General features: G+C 44.2%; 1 protein-coding gene across 3 annotated transcripts; it reads left to right on the top strand.

Moving 5' to 3' along the window:
- Positions 1–330: 330 nt before the first annotated feature.
- Positions 331–19756, top strand: LOC123190046 (protein argonaute 1B). 3 transcript variants are annotated; one of them, XM_044602603.1, is made up of 23 exons: positions 331–567; positions 13129–13973; positions 14054–14274; positions 14356–14505; positions 14587–14720; positions 15006–15115; positions 15195–15301; positions 15394–15532; positions 15653–15769; positions 16226–16333; positions 16424–16495; positions 17115–17237; positions 17340–17505; positions 17581–17702; positions 17775–17912; positions 18018–18160; positions 18243–18305; positions 18374–18437; positions 18545–18680; positions 18770–18843; positions 18915–19009; positions 19091–19122; positions 19224–19756. In XM_044602603.1, the coding sequence occupies exons 1-23, from the start codon at positions 525–527 to the stop codon at positions 19424–19426; spliced, it is 3405 nt and encodes a 1134-aa protein (XP_044458538.1). In that variant the 5' UTR covers positions 331–524; the 3' UTR covers positions 19427–19756. The 3 variants fall into 3 exon arrangements, with proteins under 3 accessions (XP_044458538.1, XP_044458539.1, XP_044458540.1); XM_044602604.1 differs by lacking the exon at positions 331–567 and adding an exon at positions 8110–8406; XM_044602605.1 differs by lacking the exon at positions 331–567 and adding an exon at positions 8179–8406 and having other exon boundaries at positions 13126–13973.
- The last annotated feature ends 459 nt before the right edge of the window (positions 19757–20215 follow it).

Genomic DNA, 20215 nt, shown 5'->3' on the forward strand with positions numbered 1-20215 from the left:
CGTATCAATGTCTGTGGACTGGTCCCTGTCTTTATACAAATGCCGAAGCAAATTTGAGCGTTGGGGATGCGCTTAGGATTCGTCTCTTTTGTACGTAGCCACTGTACATCCTTTGTAGCTAGGATATATGCCTTGAATAAGAATGGCAGGCACGAGTGGATAATCATTCGAAGGCTCGGGCCCCCCAGGGAGCAAAACAGCAGCCATCGTCGTACAGCTCGTTTTATTTCCTTCTAGCACGGTAGTACATCCATCTCACCGGCAGGCACAAATAATCGTGCGTATCTTGGAGCATACATCACCGATATCTTCCGCCCACGGCCCACGCGACCTGTACCGCCACCTACCTCGCTTTCGTCCTCCGGCCTCTCCTCGCTGGTTAAGAACACCTCCAGTGGATCTCCCCGTTGGCCCGTTCCACCATTCACGCCCTTCCTTTCTTCCCTTGGCTAGCCAAAAAAGCTGCAGGCATCCCGGGGCCTCTGCCGCGCGCATGAACGAGAAGGATTCGCGGTGATCTCGGCATGGCCTCGCGCGTGGACAACGGGTACCCCTCTCATCGACCAGGTACGCACGCACGCCTTTCCCCCATCCCTCGCCTCCCTCCCGGCTTTGGCAACCTTTGCCTTCCGTTTTCCATCACCGCACCCAGCGGTTTCCTCTCATCGTCATCGGATGTGTTTCGTGCGTGTCGTCGCGCGAGGTTGCTACAGTATATATGCATGAGGTTTCGTGCGTCCGTGCATGCACATGCATATGCATGTGCACACGATTGTGCGTTTCCGGGGGACTGTTCGTGTGCAATCGCACGCATGCGCGTCGGTTTCCTGTAGTGTCTATCGGCGAGGCGTGGAGGATGACTGACCGAGCATGTATGCCTACAGCCAGCGATTCAGTTCGGCCCCTCGACCTGGAGGAACAGCAGCTCGTGGAATCTTTCTATTTCGAGCCCTTGAGTTTACTACCCGGGTGATGTGAGCCATAGCAACCGCGATACATGCCAAAAAGATGCTCACTGTGGTGGAGTCCGGCACACGTATAGGTATAGCAGTCTCGAGGGCCTGGTTAATATTGTCACTGTTGCCAGCAGTGAAGCTACACGACGGAACGTCTAACAGCACTCCTCTGGTGACGTCCATGCGCCGTGCTTTTTCACACGCTACGATCATGCGTATGCATGAACGAGCGAGCTCACGAGCGTATGCAGAGTCACACACCTTCTCATACAAAAAAAACGACTCGAGCCGAGCGTATGGCACACTGTGTGTGCTCGTGCTAAGACGATCGATGCGGTACAGTCTCTGTCACCTTTTGTGCTACCACCGTAAGTGCATTGGTTGGTGCACGATCGAGCGAGCATTTGTATCATTCATCACACCTGTCCTTGTCTCGCATGTACAAACATAGGCGAGGCTAAGAGCATCTACAACCGAACTTTGCAAATCCGGCTCCTCGTATTTCATTCCCTAGATTCATATAAAGCATGCAAAAGAAATTCCTATGTACTACCATAGCTACTCTTCGCCGTCGGAGATGTTCACGACGAGGTGTCGAGCGCTGGCTGGACCGGCGGATAGAAGGGTTCCGGCTCATCCTCCTCTTGTTCGACCTCATCCTGCAAATCCGCCTCCTTCACAGCCTCTTGCACCTCCATCCCCTACCAGCGATGGTGTCTTGCCTTCGCAGCCAACTCTGGTCGGAGGGAATCGAGGATGGCATGCTGCTCCGCCTGCAGATCCCCGTCGCCAGCGTCCCCCACATCCTCCTCCTCCGGCTCATCCCCCTCCTCCTCAAAGTCCTCCTCCTCCCGATCCACTGCATCCGAAGGTAGCCATGCATCGATCCGGGATTCGCGCCTAGCCCGTATCTGCTTAAGGAGCTTGAGTCGGCGCTCCGGCATGAGAAATGGCTAACTCATCATCCGGCGGCGTGGGGGCATGACTACTAGTCGGGGCGGGTGGAGTGGAAAGTGGCGGCAGCGGCGGATAGAAGAAGGAAAATGTAGATGCATGATAGGGTTTCGATGTCACCGGTCGACTTAAATAGTCGGGCAATGCACTACGCGGCCCGCCGGAGCCGCGCAACCGGTCCAACGGAGGAGGCGAGCTTTGGACCGCCGGGTTTGAAGGCGTTTCCGGCTAAGACCCCTTCGTCAGTCCTACATGGCAGGCGTGCCCGAGCGCCCCATATCCGCCCTATATTTAGGCTGGATATGGGGGTGCCGGTCAGCCCGGACGTTTTTGAGACGTCCGTCTGGATAAAAAAAAGTGACCGGACGGCCTGTCCGGACATATGAGCCGGGTTTGAGAGGTCCGGCTGTAGATGTTTTAACACGTTTGATGCTGCCATTGTGGATTTGGCTACAACTTCGTCAAAAAAGAGATGGAAATTTTGAGATAATAAAGAGGATAGCACGCACTTGAGGCGCGAAACAGAAACATGCCCGTTGTTTTCGCCAAGAGCCGGTTATTAGCTCGCCGCGCGGCCAAATCCATGGGGCCAACCGGGCGTTGCTAATTGCGGGCGGAGGAGGCGTCGGCCCACGGCATTGTGGACCAGGGACATGGAGCAGTGGCGCTGTCGCAACGTGCGTGCGACGTACACGCCGTCGTGCAGGTGGCCGGTGGGCATTTCCTAAACGGCGCCCGTTGCGCCAGTTACAGGCATCGGCGCAAACGGGCGCACACCCCCGCCGCACGCCCGCGCCACCCTGGGCCGGCCCGTTTCACGTTTTTTCCTGTTGAAAACAAAGCAAAAATTATCATGCGCAACGAGGGATCGAACCATAGATCGCTTGATTGAAGTGCAGCGCACTCACCATCAGGTTAACTACGCGGTCGTGTCCATAAACTTCTTTCTCTTCTTTTAATCTTTTATCTAGGTCCTTCGCTGGTCAGTTTCTGGACTTTTTTATCTTGTTCCTTTTTCTTTTCTCATTTTCGTTTTTTCCTTAAATGCGCGAACTTTTTATCAGCTTCATGAACTTTTTTTCAAATAGGATGAACTTTTTTCAAATTCAATGAACTTTTATTAAAATCAATGAACTTATTTCAAAATCTATGAACTTTTTTTAAATTCAATGTACTTTTTTCAAATTCAAGGAACTATTTTTTAAATCCGATGAACTAATCTAAAATCAGTGAACTTTTTTCAAGTTTGATGAACTTTTTTTCAAGTTTGATGATTTTTTTTTCAATTTTGATGATTTTTTATTAAAAATTGTGAACTTTTTTTAAGTTTGTGAACATTTTTTTAAAACCGATGAACTTTTTTCAAAATCGGTGAACTTTTTTTCAAATTGATGAACTATTTTCAAATTCGATGAACTTTTTTAGCAATGGATGAACTTTTTTTAAAATTCATGAACTGTTTTGAAGTTTGTGATCTTTCTTTAAAAAATCGTTAACATATTCGAATTCACATTTTTTTCTGATTTTTTGAATTTTTTTTATGTTTTGCCTTTATTCTTCCGAAAGTTAACGGTTGATCGGTCAAACGCGATCGACTGAACCAGGGCGGCGACCCGACGTGCGGTGCGTAACAAGCGAGCGAATCGACGAGTGCGGGACGAGCGAACAAGCACGAGGCGAGCTGGGCCGGCCCAGTTCGCGTGCGCGTGGGCGCCAGTCCCTCGAGCCGGCGCTGAAGGCGCCCTATAGGGGCTCCCTGGCCGGTGGGCGCCTCGCGCGCCTCAGTGGGACACTATTCGTAGATTTTTTGCGCTGCGCCTGCCGACACGTGGAGGCGGCTCTGGCCCACCAGCAGGCAGGTTCACGGGTCCTTGGACGTGGTCTCGGCCTCTGGGGGCAGGTACCGTGAACCTGGGCTCGGTCGCTGGACCGGCCCTTTGAGGCATTTTGACACATAAATTTCCTTTTAGTTTAGTTTTACTTTTTTAATGTATCCTGACATTCGAAAAACAATGTTCTATATTAAAATACTGCCAGAACATGTATTTTATACATGTATAAAAAAACTGCTTTTATTTCTAGCACTAGAAATGCTCATGTTTTTTTAATAAATGATTTTGTATACGGACATAAATGTCTGTATATTGTCACCGAATGTTCCTAAATTAAAAAATAAATGTCTATGCATACAATATTTTCATTAAAAAATGTCTGCATGTAATTTCCAAAAAAGTAAAAAAAATATAAGGATGAATATTCAGCCCAGGAAAATGTTTTTCAGGGTTTGGCTCGATTGACAGTAGTTTGCACTCATGTGTTGTAGTTCATAGATACGAGTGTGGAAGTTGTGATCGGAATTTTTAAGAACCTCGATACTATGTTGGCGGCTCATCCACATTTGCACAACAACTTGCGAAAACCACCTTTTGTTTCAACTATGTTGCATGATTTATGCAAGTTTATAGACGCCAATTCCCGTTTTACTATAGCATGGGTATATCTGCCTATATGCACCTTCCTCCCAAAATCATAAACACATTCAATGCTCATTTTATATTGTTATTGGAACAAAATCATTTTTGCTCCTCCTTAGAAGTTGAACGTGATAATAAATAATTTGGATTTTGTTGTGAGGCGAACATTTGTACCTTTTTACTTAACAAGTGACGCATTGGTTATGTTGATCCTACGTGTAAGGGTATACATGTCGAAAGTATGGTGAGTAAGCGACCGGAGGACCTTATCGAACAACTTATGTGTGACTACAGAGACGAAAGAGACAATGTACCTATGTTCAACTATTTGAGATGGGTAAAAATCATGCATCATGTCTTATAATCCAAGGATTTGCAACCGTCTGTGGAGACCAATCTAGATGATATCTAAACACGGAGGCCGAGGCTCACCATAGTATTGAGAAATAATAGATGAGACCTAAACTAGGAATAGCAATGGTGCTTATCAAGATTGATACTGCTCGGGTGTATCCTTGAGCGGTGTGAGTTTTTTGTGTTACACTACCATGTTCGATTCTTTATGTTTTTCTTGTTTTGATCGTCAAGGCTTGATCATCCCAGAGTCATAAAATGATTATGGACTAAGGAGAGATACCATTTAGTTTAAACTCGAAATTCCCTGCAATGCATTTCCTTATATGATGTTTGTTTGTGTTCAATGGGGCACAACTACGACTATAAAACCATAACATGATAGAACCAAATCAATTTTGATCACGCATGTCGAAGACACATCAAACCAAAGTGGAAACGCCTATTGTTGATCTGGCACATAGTATCTCAAGCCAAATGTATGTGAAAGTCAAAATAAACATTATTACAATATGTCACGTGAAATTCACCACATAATAGCTTGGTCAGAACCCTTTTGTTGGAGTGAATAGTAATTGAATGAGTGCAATCTAGCCCTTTTTTGGCATGAATCTTGCATTTTGGATATTGTGGACAAGGAAGAGCGGTAAATTGATGCTCTGATCTAAATGCATGAGGGTGCGGAGCAAAGGAGGATCACGTGTGTTTATGGCGAGCCTCACGTTGAAAATTTTGGACATCAACTTCAAAATATAATAAATGTCGGTGATCTTCCATGGGTGGTAATTGGTGATTTCAGTATGATGATTGTAAAGACGTTGTGATTGAGTAATACAAGTTTACCCCCCGCAAAAAATACATCATATTGAAAATGTAAGAACCAAGAACCATGGCACGTGGCATCTTATTATTTCATGGGAATAGTGTGTGCTATGTCATTCCCACATTCAACAACCATATTTTTAATTGATGCAATTATACTAGTACCTATTTTTTATTCTAGAAACACAATACAAACATCAATGCATACATACGTGCACATGAACATTGGGATTGACAAAGTCATGACAAATGCCTCGTAGTGGATGAATATCGCCTGTAAACCTGAAATAGATTCAAGAAAATGTGAACATCCGTGCCAAGTCAAGGGATTAATTTCGGATGGGCTGGTTCTATCACAATTGTTTTTCGTACTTGTTATTTTTTATAGAAAAAAATAATACTTATTCTAAGAGCATGGTTAATAGTACAGCCAGCTGATGGCTATATGACATTCTCATGTCATCTATAGCTAACCTTTTAGCCTTCAAGTATAATAGTAAGATACAAACATGTGCCACTTTATTAATAGTACATGGCTCACCTCCCACTCTCACATACTAGTACTACCTCCGTCCTGGTTTATTAGTCCATTTTGAATTCTGTGCCAAAAATTGACCTTAAATTTAACTTACAAAATGTAAATACATGTCATAAAAAACAATATAATTGACTATGTTTGAATACGAATTCAACGATATAATTTTTTATGACATGCATTAATATTTTGTTAGTTAAATCTACAGTCAAAATTTGACACAAAATACAATGGAGACTTATAAACCAGGACGGATGTATAGTAGTGCTTAGGAGCACGTGCTGCAGCTGGCTCTTATTTTGTAGCCGGCTTCTCTTGTCTCCCCTCCATACCTGCAGAAAAATAATATTTTGACCCTTACAGCCTGTTTACATAAGCTTATTATATACTTGCTCTAATAGTTGGTTTGCCACTGAAATGCGGTAGCTCATCCCTCCTCCATCACTTCGTAAAAGCACATCACCAGGAAATGTTTCAACCGAGTCCCCTTTCCCAACCTTTTTTTCGACAGAACTTGCCTGTCTTTCCCAGTGTCCATGCCGTCCTTTCGGACCAAACGATTCCGCCGAACGCAACACTATCATTTCAGGCTTTCAGCAGAGCCGGATGAGCTGAACTTTACCGTCGTGGCGTCCCGAAGCACCGAGCATCGAAACCGCACAAGAACCACCGGTGTCTCGTGCCTACGAAACCGCACAGTACTGCCTACGAGTAGCCCCTTCGGTGCATGGCATGCGAGGCTGCAACTCTGCTGCAAGCCTGCTGCAACTCTGCAGCATGGGGGCTGCAGCCAGGAGCGAGAGCCCGTTGTCCGGGCTCTGCGCAGTAGCCGCTCTCCTCTCTCTAGCTCCAGAGAAGGCCGTTGTTGGTTTTCTATAGTCTCCAGGCCCGAGGCAGCCCGGAGCCTGGCATTTCACGTGGCCCCGCCCAGCAGCCCTCTCACCTCGGGCCCCGGGCCCAGCAGAGAGCGCACCCGGCCGGTACGGCCCCCACATGGGTCCCCGCGGCCCGCAACACCGGGGAGAAGAAGGACCCGGGCCACAGCAGCCACGGCGAAGCGTCCCACTGCGAGGCGGGACCGCGCGACGCGTGGGGCCATCGCGTCATTGAGGACGGTCTATCGTCCTTTGCCTTCGGCGATGCGCGTGCCCCCACGCACTGGCCCGTGCGCCCCGCAGCCGGAACCAACCCGAGCCACTGAAACGGTAGGACATAGGAGTAGCTCCAGCCACTAGGGCGCGGTACCCTGTCGCTGTAGCCTCGGCGTGCAACAGAGGCCCGTCACTGTTCCCTGCTCACGCACCGAGCGGCGCTTTGACCCATTCCCCTCGTAACCAAAACGGGACGGCAGCGACAGCGGCAGCGGCGCGCCCCCCGTACCGTACCGCGCACCACCCGTTGCGCCCCGGCCCCACAGGTCTTGTCGAGTGACCCATCGCGCCCTCGCACGTCGGTCCTCCGCGGATTCCCTCTTCGGTGCATGCGCAGACGTAGTACCAGTGCCGCCGGGCGCGACCGTCGGTCGCCGGGGAAAAGCCTGCCTCGCATCGTGATGCCCTTCCTGGCAGGAGGGGATTACTGTTGCCCGCCCGTACTGACACCGAGCGCGACGGGGCAATGAGCGTGCCGAGCGACCGGGCGCGTGCGCTCCCATGATGGCCAAGGTGCGGCGCGCACGAGGCGCACAACGGGGCGCGCCCAATCCGGTGCCGAAACGTCTATGGGCCCTGGGGAGCCGCGGCAGAGCGCGCAGTTATCCACTCCTGACATCTCGCCCCGCCATTTGCACCTCAGTACAGTACTTATCCTAGTTTAATTTTGTTTAGCAGACCCGATTAATCCCCCACTCGGCGCGTCGCGTCCGAGGCGCTCGCGTCCAAATCCGGCCCAAATCCCGCGCCGGGGCCCGCGCTGTCATTGATACGCCAACCCCCCACGTCCTCCACGTCCGTACGCGCCGGGCCCCACCACGAACTCGCTTGGAAACGGGTCCGCTCGGGGTTACCGGGTCTAGAGTCTAGACCCGCCGGCCCCGCGTTGCGCGCCCGGGACATGACACGGGCTTCCACCCTGACGCTGCGCCATCGCTTCGGCTCTTTCCCCCCAGCGAGCTGCACTGCTGCTAGTTAACCGCAAGCGGCCGTCGTCTTTTCCCTCCTCAAAAAAGCAGCCGAGGGGGGTGGTGACTGGAGGCGGAGGCAGAGGGAGGAGCAGCGCCAGTGCGAGCGATAGTGGGGGAGCTCGGACGAGGCCTAGGGCTTCCGGAGACCGCCTCCTCCCGCGCCGCCGTTCGCCGGACTTGCTTGCTCAGGTATCGACCCCCGCTCTCTGGATCGGTCCCTTTCTCCGGCTCGTTTCGCTAGCTTTTTTGCGGGCGCGTCCGTGTTCCGTCGATTGGGAGGCGATTGCGGAATCGCGCCCGTGTCGGTGCCTATGTGAATTTTGAGAGGCTTTTGTTGGAAGCGGATTTGAGAGGTTTTCGGTGGATATCGGTGGTGTTTGGCGCCGGATTCGAGCGGATCTAGCTTGGGGTATCTGATCCCCTGCTTTTCGCCCCCGCTAAGCTCTCATGCGGCATGCGATGTGTCCCACATTTCCCCTTAATTTTGGAGCTCGTACACTTTTGTTTGGTTCTGTATATCGTTGCTCATGCGACAATTTCAGACTGGTTATTCGCGTGCTTAATGCTGTATTGCTGTAGCTCTGCATAGTGTTGTTAATCGGCGTATAGACGGTTGTTTTTGCTCTTGTTTTCAGTTACTAAGCATAACTGATCGTGTGGCTAGTTTAAACGCGTCATCAAGTCGGGTTGTTTTTGCTCTTGTTTTCAGTTACTAAGCATAACTGATCGTGTGGCTAGTTTAAACGCGTCATCAAGTCGGGATGAACTGCAGCCTCATAAGAACGCGTGTCTGCTCTAGACTCCAGGTTGAGGCAAAGTGTTTCCCAGTGGGATGCTGTACCCTGTACCTTCGTTAGACGGCAAGGAATATAGCATCTCCTACGATTTGCAGATATATTGGGAAAATCTGTGTTCGTGGTGCGTTGCGTTGATAACTTACTGGAGGTTGTCCCAGAAATGACATTAGCAAAACAATCATAATTTTTTATGGTCCTAAGAATAAGAATGTCCTCATTATGTGCTGTAGTGGTGGTGTTCAATATCAATTCCTACATATTTCATCTATTGCACAAACTGTTTTCCTTTTTCGTATAGATGCTTCTGGGCTTTAATACAGCTTCATTATTCATTTGCCCACTTCTTGTGGTGCTGCTGTTTATTCAAAGGATATAATCTGCTGAAGTTATTTTATTCTCAGCTAGCCAGGCTAACACAGAGGTTCAAATGAAAGTATGGTTGTTTCTGTTATTGTATAGGCAGTCAATTGTTTTTTTCATTATGTGTCCACGTGTTTGAGAACATCACTTGGATTGGATAATACAACTTGTCAGTAAATAGTGAGAAATGATTTAAATAATTTTGATATTTGGTTTTGCCAAAAGGCTTGAAACAAATACTTTAACTCTGGACGGTTATGTTGCAATTACGACTGAAATTGCTATGAGCAGTACCTCTCTTTCAGAGCGGAACTCTGTCTTGCTTTGTTAGCGATAAAACCATGGTGGGGCTCCCACCCTGCCATTCTAGAAAAAATAGGGGAACATGAGGCAGCTATGACTTAGATGATATTTTATTGCGTTCACTTTGGTAACCTTTTCTTCTCCTGTCTGGCGAGTATTTAAATAATCTGTTATAGATTTCTGGAGCCTTGGCGCAGTGGTAAAGCTGCTGCCTTGTGACCATGAGGTCACGGGTTCAAGTCCTGGAAACAGCCTCTTGCAGAAATGTAGGGAAAGGCTGCGTACAATAGACCCAAAGTGGTCGGACCCTTCCCCAGACCCTGCGCAAGCGGGAACTACATGCACTGGGGCTGCCCCTTTTTAGATTTCTGGACATCACATATTCCATGGTTGGAGGCTATCCCACCATAACAGCTAGAAACCCAAAACCGATACATCACATATTCCATGGTTGGAGGCTATCCCACCATAACAGCTAGAAACCCAAAACCGATACTGACTCTAGTGTACGCTATTTATTTGTAACTTTTTGTTCTCGCTTATTCCACTCAAGTTTTATTATTATTTATTGTTGATAATATTAGCTGTGGTTCAAATTCCTTCTCTGAGTTTATTTCGATGTTTGCTATATATAGAGGACTCCTTAATTATTCTTAGATAATTCTCAATAGAACTCATCAATTATCTTTAGATACCTCAAATACGAGCAGTATGAAGAAAGTCTGTATATACATCCTTGTTTTTCTTTTTGCATTTATGAACAGAAAATCAGTATATATGCACTCATTTTTTTCTCCATACTACTCACTTTGGGGTATTTAGTACTTACAAATGAAATATGTTTAAAATAATAAGCGAACTCATTCTTGGGCATGTAGCAATTACAAATGAAATATATTAAAAATAATAAAGAGATATAATCGATTCACCTACCTCTTTATCATTCTCAGTATAACTCATTAATCATTCTTAGCTACTTCATACGAGTAGTATGAAGAAAATCAGTACCCATCCTTAGTTTATGCATTTTACCCTTTTTATGCACAAAAAGCAGTCTATATGCCAAAACTAAGTATATCACCAAATTGTATTATATGCATACTCATTTGTTTTTCATATAACCCACTTTGGGGCATCTAGTAATTACTAATGAAATATAATATGGCAATAAAGAGGTATAATTCATCTATGAGGTATATGAGAAGCGGATCATACTCCCCAGGAGTGTAGAATCATTTCCGTATGCATATATATGTGTGCTTTTGTGTGTGTGTGTATTACATGCCTACTCTAGATTAATATAGCTCACTATTTTCTCATTTTGCTATGGCAAAATAAGTATTATATCAAAACAACATCATCTAGCATAGCTTATGCGATAGCCAGCTACAGCTGCAATATTCTTGATTGAATATTCCTACCCCTGAATGCCATGGACCACATTTTAAAGCCTTATTTATTGTGATTGCTATGGACCTCATACTAGTAGTATGAAGAAAATCAGTACTCATCCTTAGTTTATGCATTTTGCCCTTTTTATGCACAGAAAGTAGTATATATGCCAAAACTAAGTATATCAGTAAATTATATTAAGTATGCACACTCATTTTTTTTCTCTCCATATAACCCACTGAGAGAATATCACATGGAAACCAAGTTTTGGTGGAAAGCGGTGAAAACCACGTGGAAATGATGTTTCGAAGTTTCAAAAAAATACAAGGTCTTTAGAGTGTGATGTTCTATTAGTATGTGAAATTTTCAAGTTCAAATACATTACCATTTACGAGGTATGAAAAAGGCAAAAGCAGCAATGAATAGTGTCAACCAGTAAACGTCACTATTCATGGCTGAATTTGTTTTTCCCATAGCTTGTAAATGGTAATGTGTTTGAACTTGAAATTTCACTTGCCAATAGAACATCACCGTCTTAACATCCCATATTTTTTCAGTTTTTTTCCAAACTTTCATAAGTGGTTTCCATGAAGTTTTCTTTGAAACTTGGCTTCCATGTGATATTCTCTCCAACCCATTTTGGGGCATCTAGTACTCCCTCTGTAAACTAATATAAGAGCATTTAGATAACTAAAGTAGTGATCTAAACGCTCTTATAGTAGTTTACAGAGGGAGTAATTACCAATGAAATATCACCTTTGTCCCAAATTACTTGTCTTAGATTTGTCTAGATATGGATGTATCTAGACACGTTTAGTGTTGGATACACCTGTATCTAGACAAATCTAAGACAAGTAATTTGGGACGGAGGGAGTATAATAAAGCAATAAAGAGGTATAATTCATCTATGAGGTATATGAGAAGCGGATCATACTACCAGGAGTTTAGAATGATTTTTGTATGCATATATATGTGTGCTTTTGCGTGCGTGTGTGTATTACGTGCCTACTCTATAGATTAATATAGCTCACTATTTTCTCATTTTGCTATGGCAAAATAAGTATTATATCAAAACAACAACATCTAGCATAGATTATGCGATAGCCAGCTACAGCTGCAATATTTCCAATTGAATATTCCTACCCCTGAATGCCATGGACCACATTTTAAAACCTTATTTATTGTGATTGTTAATTTACAATCTGAATCTGTTTAACATTTGTCAGCAGTTTTTTTTACTATGTTATGGCCGCATGTTAACCTAGCCTTCTTGTTTTCATTGATATAAGCGTAGTTTTACTTCCTATTAATATAGTTCATATTTTTATTGTTTGTGCCCTGTCAACCTTATGTTAGGATAACTTGATCAGTTAGCAATAGTCTTATGCAATTTTTTACAGCTTATCTTCTACTCCCTCTGTCCCAAAAATAAGTGTCTTGAGACACTTATTTTGGGACGGAGGGAGTATTTCTGTAATATTATGTTGCACGATTTCCTTTATCCCCTTTGTGCCTTGCTTTGGCCCTACAAGCATCAGTTATGCCAACTTTTAACCGAAAATTTATTGCTGTCTTCTTTACAAATTATAGTAATGTGTACCCAAACCCTATTGTGCATCACCCATTCCATTTCTTTTTCTTTTTAAGACTTGACTAATACCATGTCTTGGTTGATAAGCTGCTCCTGTTTGTGAGGTAGAAGTATATGCGATAAGAGGATACAGTCAAATTGTAGGTGTTGGATTACATGTTTAGACTATGTGATGTCGTATATGCACTTCCTAGAGTGTAAATTGAGAAATGCACCCATTCCGTTTCTCTTGTTAGGTTTATGCTTGATTCTAATATTCCATCATTCTACATGAAGTTATACTTGATACTCCCTCCGTCCGAAAAAACTTGTCCAAAGCTTGTCTCTCAAATGGATGTATCTAGCACTAAATTGATGCTAGATACATTCATTTGAGGGACAAGCTTTTTCGCACGGAGGGATTATGTATTAGTCTTGATACTTTACATTCTCATGATCTTACATTTTGGCGCTCTCTTGTCTTAGCAGCGGCCATCATGGTTAGGAAGAAAAGAACTGGTCCTGGCAGCCCTGGAGAGAGTTCTGGGGAAGCTTCCGGAGCTTCTGGGCAGGGTTCCTCGCAGCGAGCTGAGAGAGCTCCTCAACAGCATGGTGGAGGACGTGGTTTGGCACCTCAACAGCATGGCCGTGGTGGGGGGCAACACCAGGGCCGCGGTGGGCACTATCAGGGCCATGGAGGATCAGCTTCACACTATCCAGGTGGTGGCCCACCTGAATATCAACAGCGTGACTATCAGGGGCGGGGACATCCAGGTGGTGGTCCACCTGAATATCAACATCGTGACTATCAGGGGCGTGGACATCCGGGGGGTGGCCCACCTGAATATCAACCACGTGACTATCAGGGGCGTGGACATCCGGGGGGTGGCCCACCTGAATATCAACCACGTGACTATCAGGGACGTGGTGGTCCGCGCCCCAGAGGTGGAGTGCCGCAGCCATACTATGGCGGGCATAGGGGAGGTAGTGCTGGACGTAACGTTCCTCCAGGTCCATCAAGAACAGTTCCCGAACTGCACCAAGCCCCGCATGTCCAATATCAAGCCCCGGTGGTTTCACCATCCGCATCGGGAGCTGGCTCATCCTCTCAGCCTGTGTCAGAGGTGAGCAGTGGACAAGTCCAGCAACAGTTTCAGAAACTTGCGATTGTTGATCAAAGTTCAACAAGCCAATCCAGTCAACTGGCACCAGCATCAAGCAAATCAGTTAGATTTCCATTGCGCCCTGGAAAGGGTACACATGGAGATAGGTGTGTCGTGAAGGCAAACCATTTCTTTGCTGAGCTCCCTGATAAAGACCTTCACCAATATGATGTATGCCCTTTACATGAAGTTCTTTTTCCCCGCTGCAGTTTTTATTTTGTAATTTTTGATCAACAATCTTGTTTTGTCAGGTCTCCATAACTCCAGAGATTACATCACGTGGTGTCAATCGTGCTGTGATGGCAGAACTTGTTAGGCTCTATAGACATTCTCAATTGGATGGACGCCTACCTGCGTATGATGGAAGGAAGAGCCTATATACAGCTGGGCCATTGCCATTTCCTTCAAAGACATTTGAAATTACTCTGCATGACGAAGAAGAAAGCCTTGTTGGTGGTCAAGTCGCACCAAGGTATGCTGTTGCTGTGACATTTGTACTTCATTGTGTTCATACTTCATAGTAGTTCTGTACTGACATTCCTTTTGTTTTAAGGCATGAGAGACAATTCAGGGTGGTGATCAAATTTGCTGCTCGTGCTGATCTCCACCATTTGGCTATGTTTCTAGCTGGAAGGCAACCCGATGCACCTCAAGAAGCTCTTCAGGTGCTTGACATTGTGCTGCGTGAACTGCCTACTGCCAGGTATCCTTTAGCAAACCATGTCTTGTTTTATTGTTTTTCTGGCTGTATGGGTTATAATTTCCATGTGTTTTTCTTCTGTAGGTATTCTCCAGTTGGCCGATCATTTTATTCTCCAAACTTAGGGAGACGTCAGAAACTTGGTGATGGTTTGGAAAGCTGGCGTGGATTTTACCAAAGTATAAGACCTACACAGATGGGGCTTTCGCTGAATATTGGTTAGATATCCCTCTCATGTTTTTTTTTTACCTCTGTGTCACTGTTCATTTGTTGTTTTGTTAGTTGTGATGAACGGTGGGTGGCCCAAAGTAATACTCCCGCCGTCCCAAAATAAGTGTCGCTGATTTAGTATAAAGTTAGTACAAAGTTGTACTAAATCAACGACACTTATTTTGGGACGGAGGGAGTACATAACGTTCCACTTTACAGAGCATCTTAGTGGAGGTTACATATTGGGAGTGGTCTTGCTGACATAATGATTTATATGGTGTTTATTCTTGCAGATATGTCTTCTACTGCATTTATTGAGCCTCTTCCTGTGATTGATTTTGTTGCTCAGCTTCTGAGCAGAGACATCTCAGTTAGACCCCTATCTGATTCAGATCGTGTGAAGGTTTGATTCACCACTTGTTTCACTGTTTTTAACGGATTTGCTTTATGCTGAGTTACCATAATTATCCCCCATCCCGCAGATTAAAAAAGCCCTAAGAGGTGTAAAGGTCGAGGTTACACATCGAGGAAACATGCGTAGGAAATACCGTATATCTGGACTAACTTCACAAGCAACACGAGAGCTATCGTATGTGCTTCTTCCCTCGCTTTATACACCGAAATCTTTATGCTCTTGTACGTTCGTGGGTGATTTGATTTCCTGTTGGTTTCATGTGGTAGATTCCCTGTTGATGATCGTGGTACTGTGAAGACTGTGGTGCAATACTTCCTGGAGACCTATGGTTTTAATATTCAGCACACCACTCTACCTTGCTTGCAAGTGGGCAATCAGCAAAGGCCTAATTATCTTCCTATGGAGGTTACTATCTTGAACAATCTCGCTTGCATTGATTTGAAAATGATATGCTCATCTATGTGCTACATCCAGTCTCAGCATCTTGTCGAGTTGTTCAATGAGTTTATCACTCTGAAATATCAGGTTTGTAAGATTGTTGAAGGACAACGTTACTCGAAACGACTGAATGAGAAACAGATAACTGCTCTACTGAAAGTGACTTGCCAGCGCCCTCAAGAGCGTGAGAAGGACATCTTGCAGGTGATTGTTCATTATATTATTTCTGATGCAAGCTGTTATAACTGCTGTTACAAAATTGCCTTATGACATGCTGTGCCTATCACTTGCTATTTTTTGTGCGGTGCTGCTTGGCGTTCTCCTCAGTTTGACAAAAAAATTCCACTTAGATGTATTCAATCCACACTATTGCAATCAAATAATCTATAAAGTTATAAAGTTCTTGGAATTCCTCCACAAGCATGTTTTACAAGATGATAGTTGTTTGATGAGATTTTTGTTAAGGCCAAAACCATAATTTTTGGGAAGACAACTATCTATGAGGCTATGACCTATGAGCCATTTATCTGAACTGTTCTTTTGTCTGTATTATTCATACACACTAGTACACTACCCACCGATTCACTCTAATCTGCACCAGCTTTATACATTTAAACTGGACTATCTAAATCTCTTCTCTCGCTTTTCATATTTGACCAGACAGTGCATCACAATGCATACTATGAAGATCCATATGCACAGGAATTTGGCATAAAAATTGATGAGCGACTTGCATCGGTTGAAGCTCGTGTTCTGCCTCCGCCAAGAGTAAGTCTATTCAGACTTGATTAGACAGCAGTTGACTTACCATATTGGACATACGTTGTGCGTAGCAACTGACTACACCTTTTTTATTAGCTTAAATACCACGATAGTGGCAGAGAGAAGGATGTCTTGCCCAGGATCGGCCAATGGAACATGATGAACAAGGTACACCTTGATAAAATGTCACCAGAAATTAAAATATTACTCCCACCGTCCCAAGATTCTTGTTATAGATTTTTTTAGATACGGATGTATCTAGTCACGTTTTAGTGTTAGATACATCCGCATCTAGACAAATCTAAGACAAGAATTTTGGGACGGAGGTAATATCATTTTTGTAAAGGCCTTCAGCTACCTGTTTCCATACCGGGAACAGTAGTGGAGAATCGTACTGCAAGAAATTTGGAACAAAATTATGCTAGATAGATAAAATAACATACAGTACCTAGATTGTCTGCTTCTTTGCAACACACAACTTTGCTAAATACTACACTAAGGAGTTTTATTGATGCTATTTAACTTCATATTCTTGCGTTCATTTCTTCACATTTCCTGAAGACCGTCTAGTTTCACATGTGAACATTTTAAGAGTCTGCATGATTTACCTTAACCAACCATATACTATTTTGGTTGGTATCTCTCTGATGTTAGCATTTCTTAAACCTAGACCTACATCTACTTTCTAGGTACTAGTGGCTGTAGTTTTACTGCATATCCCCCCTTTTGTCTTGTTAGTCTTGTTATGTTTTATGTAGTTCTGATATGTGTTCATTTTCATTGGTAGAAAATGGTGAACGGTGGTAGGGTCAGTCACTGGGCATGTATAAACTTCTCTCGGAATGTGCAAGATAGTGCTGCCAGGGTTTTTTGCCATGAGCTTGCTATAATGTGCCAAATATCTGGAATGGTATGATCGAGTCATCAAACTAGCTTTCCATAATATATCTGTTCACTTCTCTTATGTTGTATTCTCTGGTGTTAAAATTCTTACTTTCTCTCTCTTTCTTAGGACTTTGCACCTGAACCTGTGCTGCCCCCACTTACTGCGAGACCTGAACATGTAGAAAGAGCACTAAAGGCGCGTTATCAAGATGCCATGAATATAATCAGACCCCAGGGAAGAGAACTTGACCTGCTAATTGTAATACTGCCTGACAATAATGGTTCTCTTTATGGTATGATCTCTTCCAAACAACATTTAAAGATTGCCTGGATGATATTTTTGCTTATTATCTTTCTTTCCCTCCCAGGGGACCTCAAAAGGATTTGCGAGACTGATCTTGGATTGGTATCTCAGTGTTGTCTGACAAAACATGTTTTTAAGATGAGCAAGCAGTATCTTGCAAATGTAGCTCTGAAGATTAATGTTAAGGTATTTCGCTGTGCTTCAACCATTCCATCTTTATTGTGCACCTCGGTTGTTATATGTTTACCTACTTTTTAGGTGGGTGGAAGGAATACTGTACTTGTGGATGCCTTGACAAGGAGGATTCCCCTTGTCAGTGACAGACCAACAATAATATTTGGTGCTGATGTTACACACCCTCATCCTGGAGAAGATTCCAGTCCTTCCATTGCTGCTGTAAGTGACTTATTGCTACTATGAATTTTTTTGAAGTTCTGCTATGATACAATGGACCTGCTAGGTGTACTGGAAGCTAATCGCGTGCAATATTCTTTCCTTCAGGTGGTTGCTTCCCAAGACTGGCCTGAGGTCACTAAGTATGCAGGATTAGTTAGCGCCCAAGCCCATAGGCAAGAGTTGATACAGGATCTTTTCAAAGTATGGCAAGATCCCCAAAGAGGAACTGTGACTGGTGGCATGATCAAGTACGATCTTTGTAATCTCATGATACACATCACTCCTCTAGTATCTATTGCTGCTAACAGTGTAAATTCTGTTAAATTGCAGGGAGCTTCTCATTTCTTTCAAGAGGGCAACTGGACAGAAACCCCAGAGAATCATATTTTACAGGTTCTTATCCTTGCTTGGGCATGTTTGGTAAACACAACTGTCTGTTATTAAACAATTAGTATTTTCAGGGATGGTGTCAGCGAGGGACAGTTCTATCAAGTTCTTTTGTATGAACTTGATGCCATTAGAAAGGTAGAATTGCTTCGTTCATGCTTTTTTCTTGATAAACTCTGACCAGCCACACTTGTTTGGCAATACTCAGCATATATCTCTAACTGTTATTTCTTAACTACATGTAGGCATGTGCGTCCTTGGAGCCCAATTACCAGCCTCCAGTTACTTTTGTAGTCGTCCAGAAGCGTCATCACACCAGGCTTTTTGCTAATAACCACAATGATCAGCGTACTGTTGATAGAAGCGGAAACATACTGCCTGGTTAGTTGTTTGTACACACAAGCTGTTTTCTGCTTTGCTACTCAATTCCGAATCTGACGTTTGTGGAATGGACCTCTATCTATTTCTAGGCACTGTTGTTGATTCAAAGATTTGCCATCCGACCGAGTTCGATTTCTACTTGTGTAGCCACGCTGGCATTCAGGTTGGTACTTTATTTGCAGTCTGCATTTTGTCGAATTTCTGATTGCTGATTTACCTCTTAATTCCTTTCAGGGAACAAGCCGTCCTGCTCATTATCACGTTCTATGGGACGAGAACAAATTCACTGCTGATGAGTTGCAAACTCTAACAAACAACTTGTGCTACACGTAATTTACTATCTTGAACTTTTTTAGTTTAAAATGTTCTGTTTAACTGGCCCCAACTGAAGACAATCTCTACTGTTTCAGGTATGCTAGGTGCACCCGCTCTGTATCAATTGGTAAGTCACAATACGATTCTCACGCTATCAGTGTTGCGTAAAACTTGCGTTGCACTACCAATGTTTGAAAATTTGACTCTGACTATTGCGTTTGCTTGCAGTGCCCCCGGCATATTATGCTCATTTGGCAGCCTTCCGGGCTCGGTTTTACATGGAACCGGATACCTCTGACAGTGGGTCCATGGCAAGCGGTGCCCGTGGCCCTACACAGGGTGGACGCAATACCAGGCCGTTTGGGAACGTTGCTGTCAGGCCCCTCCCCGCCCTGAAAGAAAACGTGAAGCGGGTCATGTTTTACTGTTAAGGTCGGATGGTCATTGTTTACACTATTATGCAAACCTGAAGATATTCGACTGAGTTTGGGTGTGTTAAAAGTATCCGCACTGCATTGGTGGCACTGGGAGATCTCCGCCATGCAAAAACTTTCGTTGTTGCGCAGTGTGAAACTCTGTAACCGTCTACCTATCTGTGGTCGTATTTGAACTACCCTGAAATCATTTCTAGTTTGGGAAGGACTTCTGCCTGTTATTTTAAAAGTCTATAATCATGTTGGGATCTAATGACGCTAAATGTTACTCCGTATGTATTTATGGCAGCCATCTGCTGGGGTCCTTTTGTTTGTTGACTTGCATCATACTCCCTCCGTTTTTATTTAGTCCGTGTATTAGTTTTAGTCAAAGTCAAGCTTTATAAACTTTGATCAAATTTATAATCAAAAATATTAACATATACAATAACAAACTTATACCATTAAATTTATTATTGAATGTACTTTCACATCATATAGATTTTTTATAGGAAATGTTTGTACTTTTTTCTAAAAATTTGGTCAAATTTTATAAAGTTTGACTTCAGTCAACTATAATATGCAGAGTAAATAAAAACGGAGGGAGTACATGGGACTAGCCTTTGCTGAAATCTAATAATCCTCAGAGTGTTTTTTTATTTTCCAGTTTTGCTGCTTAAATTTCAATGATACGGCGACCCAGGTCAGTTTTTCCCTCGCATTGTGCGATCCATACTTGCAGCTACTGCTTCAGAATCTGTGCAAGCCCCCCTAGTTTCAGCTTCTGCTTCTACCTGACCAGCTTTT

The sequence above is a fragment of the Triticum aestivum genome, chromosome 2A (assembly GCF_018294505.1).
Source record: "Triticum aestivum cultivar Chinese Spring chromosome 2A, IWGSC CS RefSeq v2.1, whole genome shotgun sequence".
Classification (NCBI taxonomy): Eukaryota; Viridiplantae; Streptophyta; class Magnoliopsida; order Poales; family Poaceae; genus Triticum; species Triticum aestivum.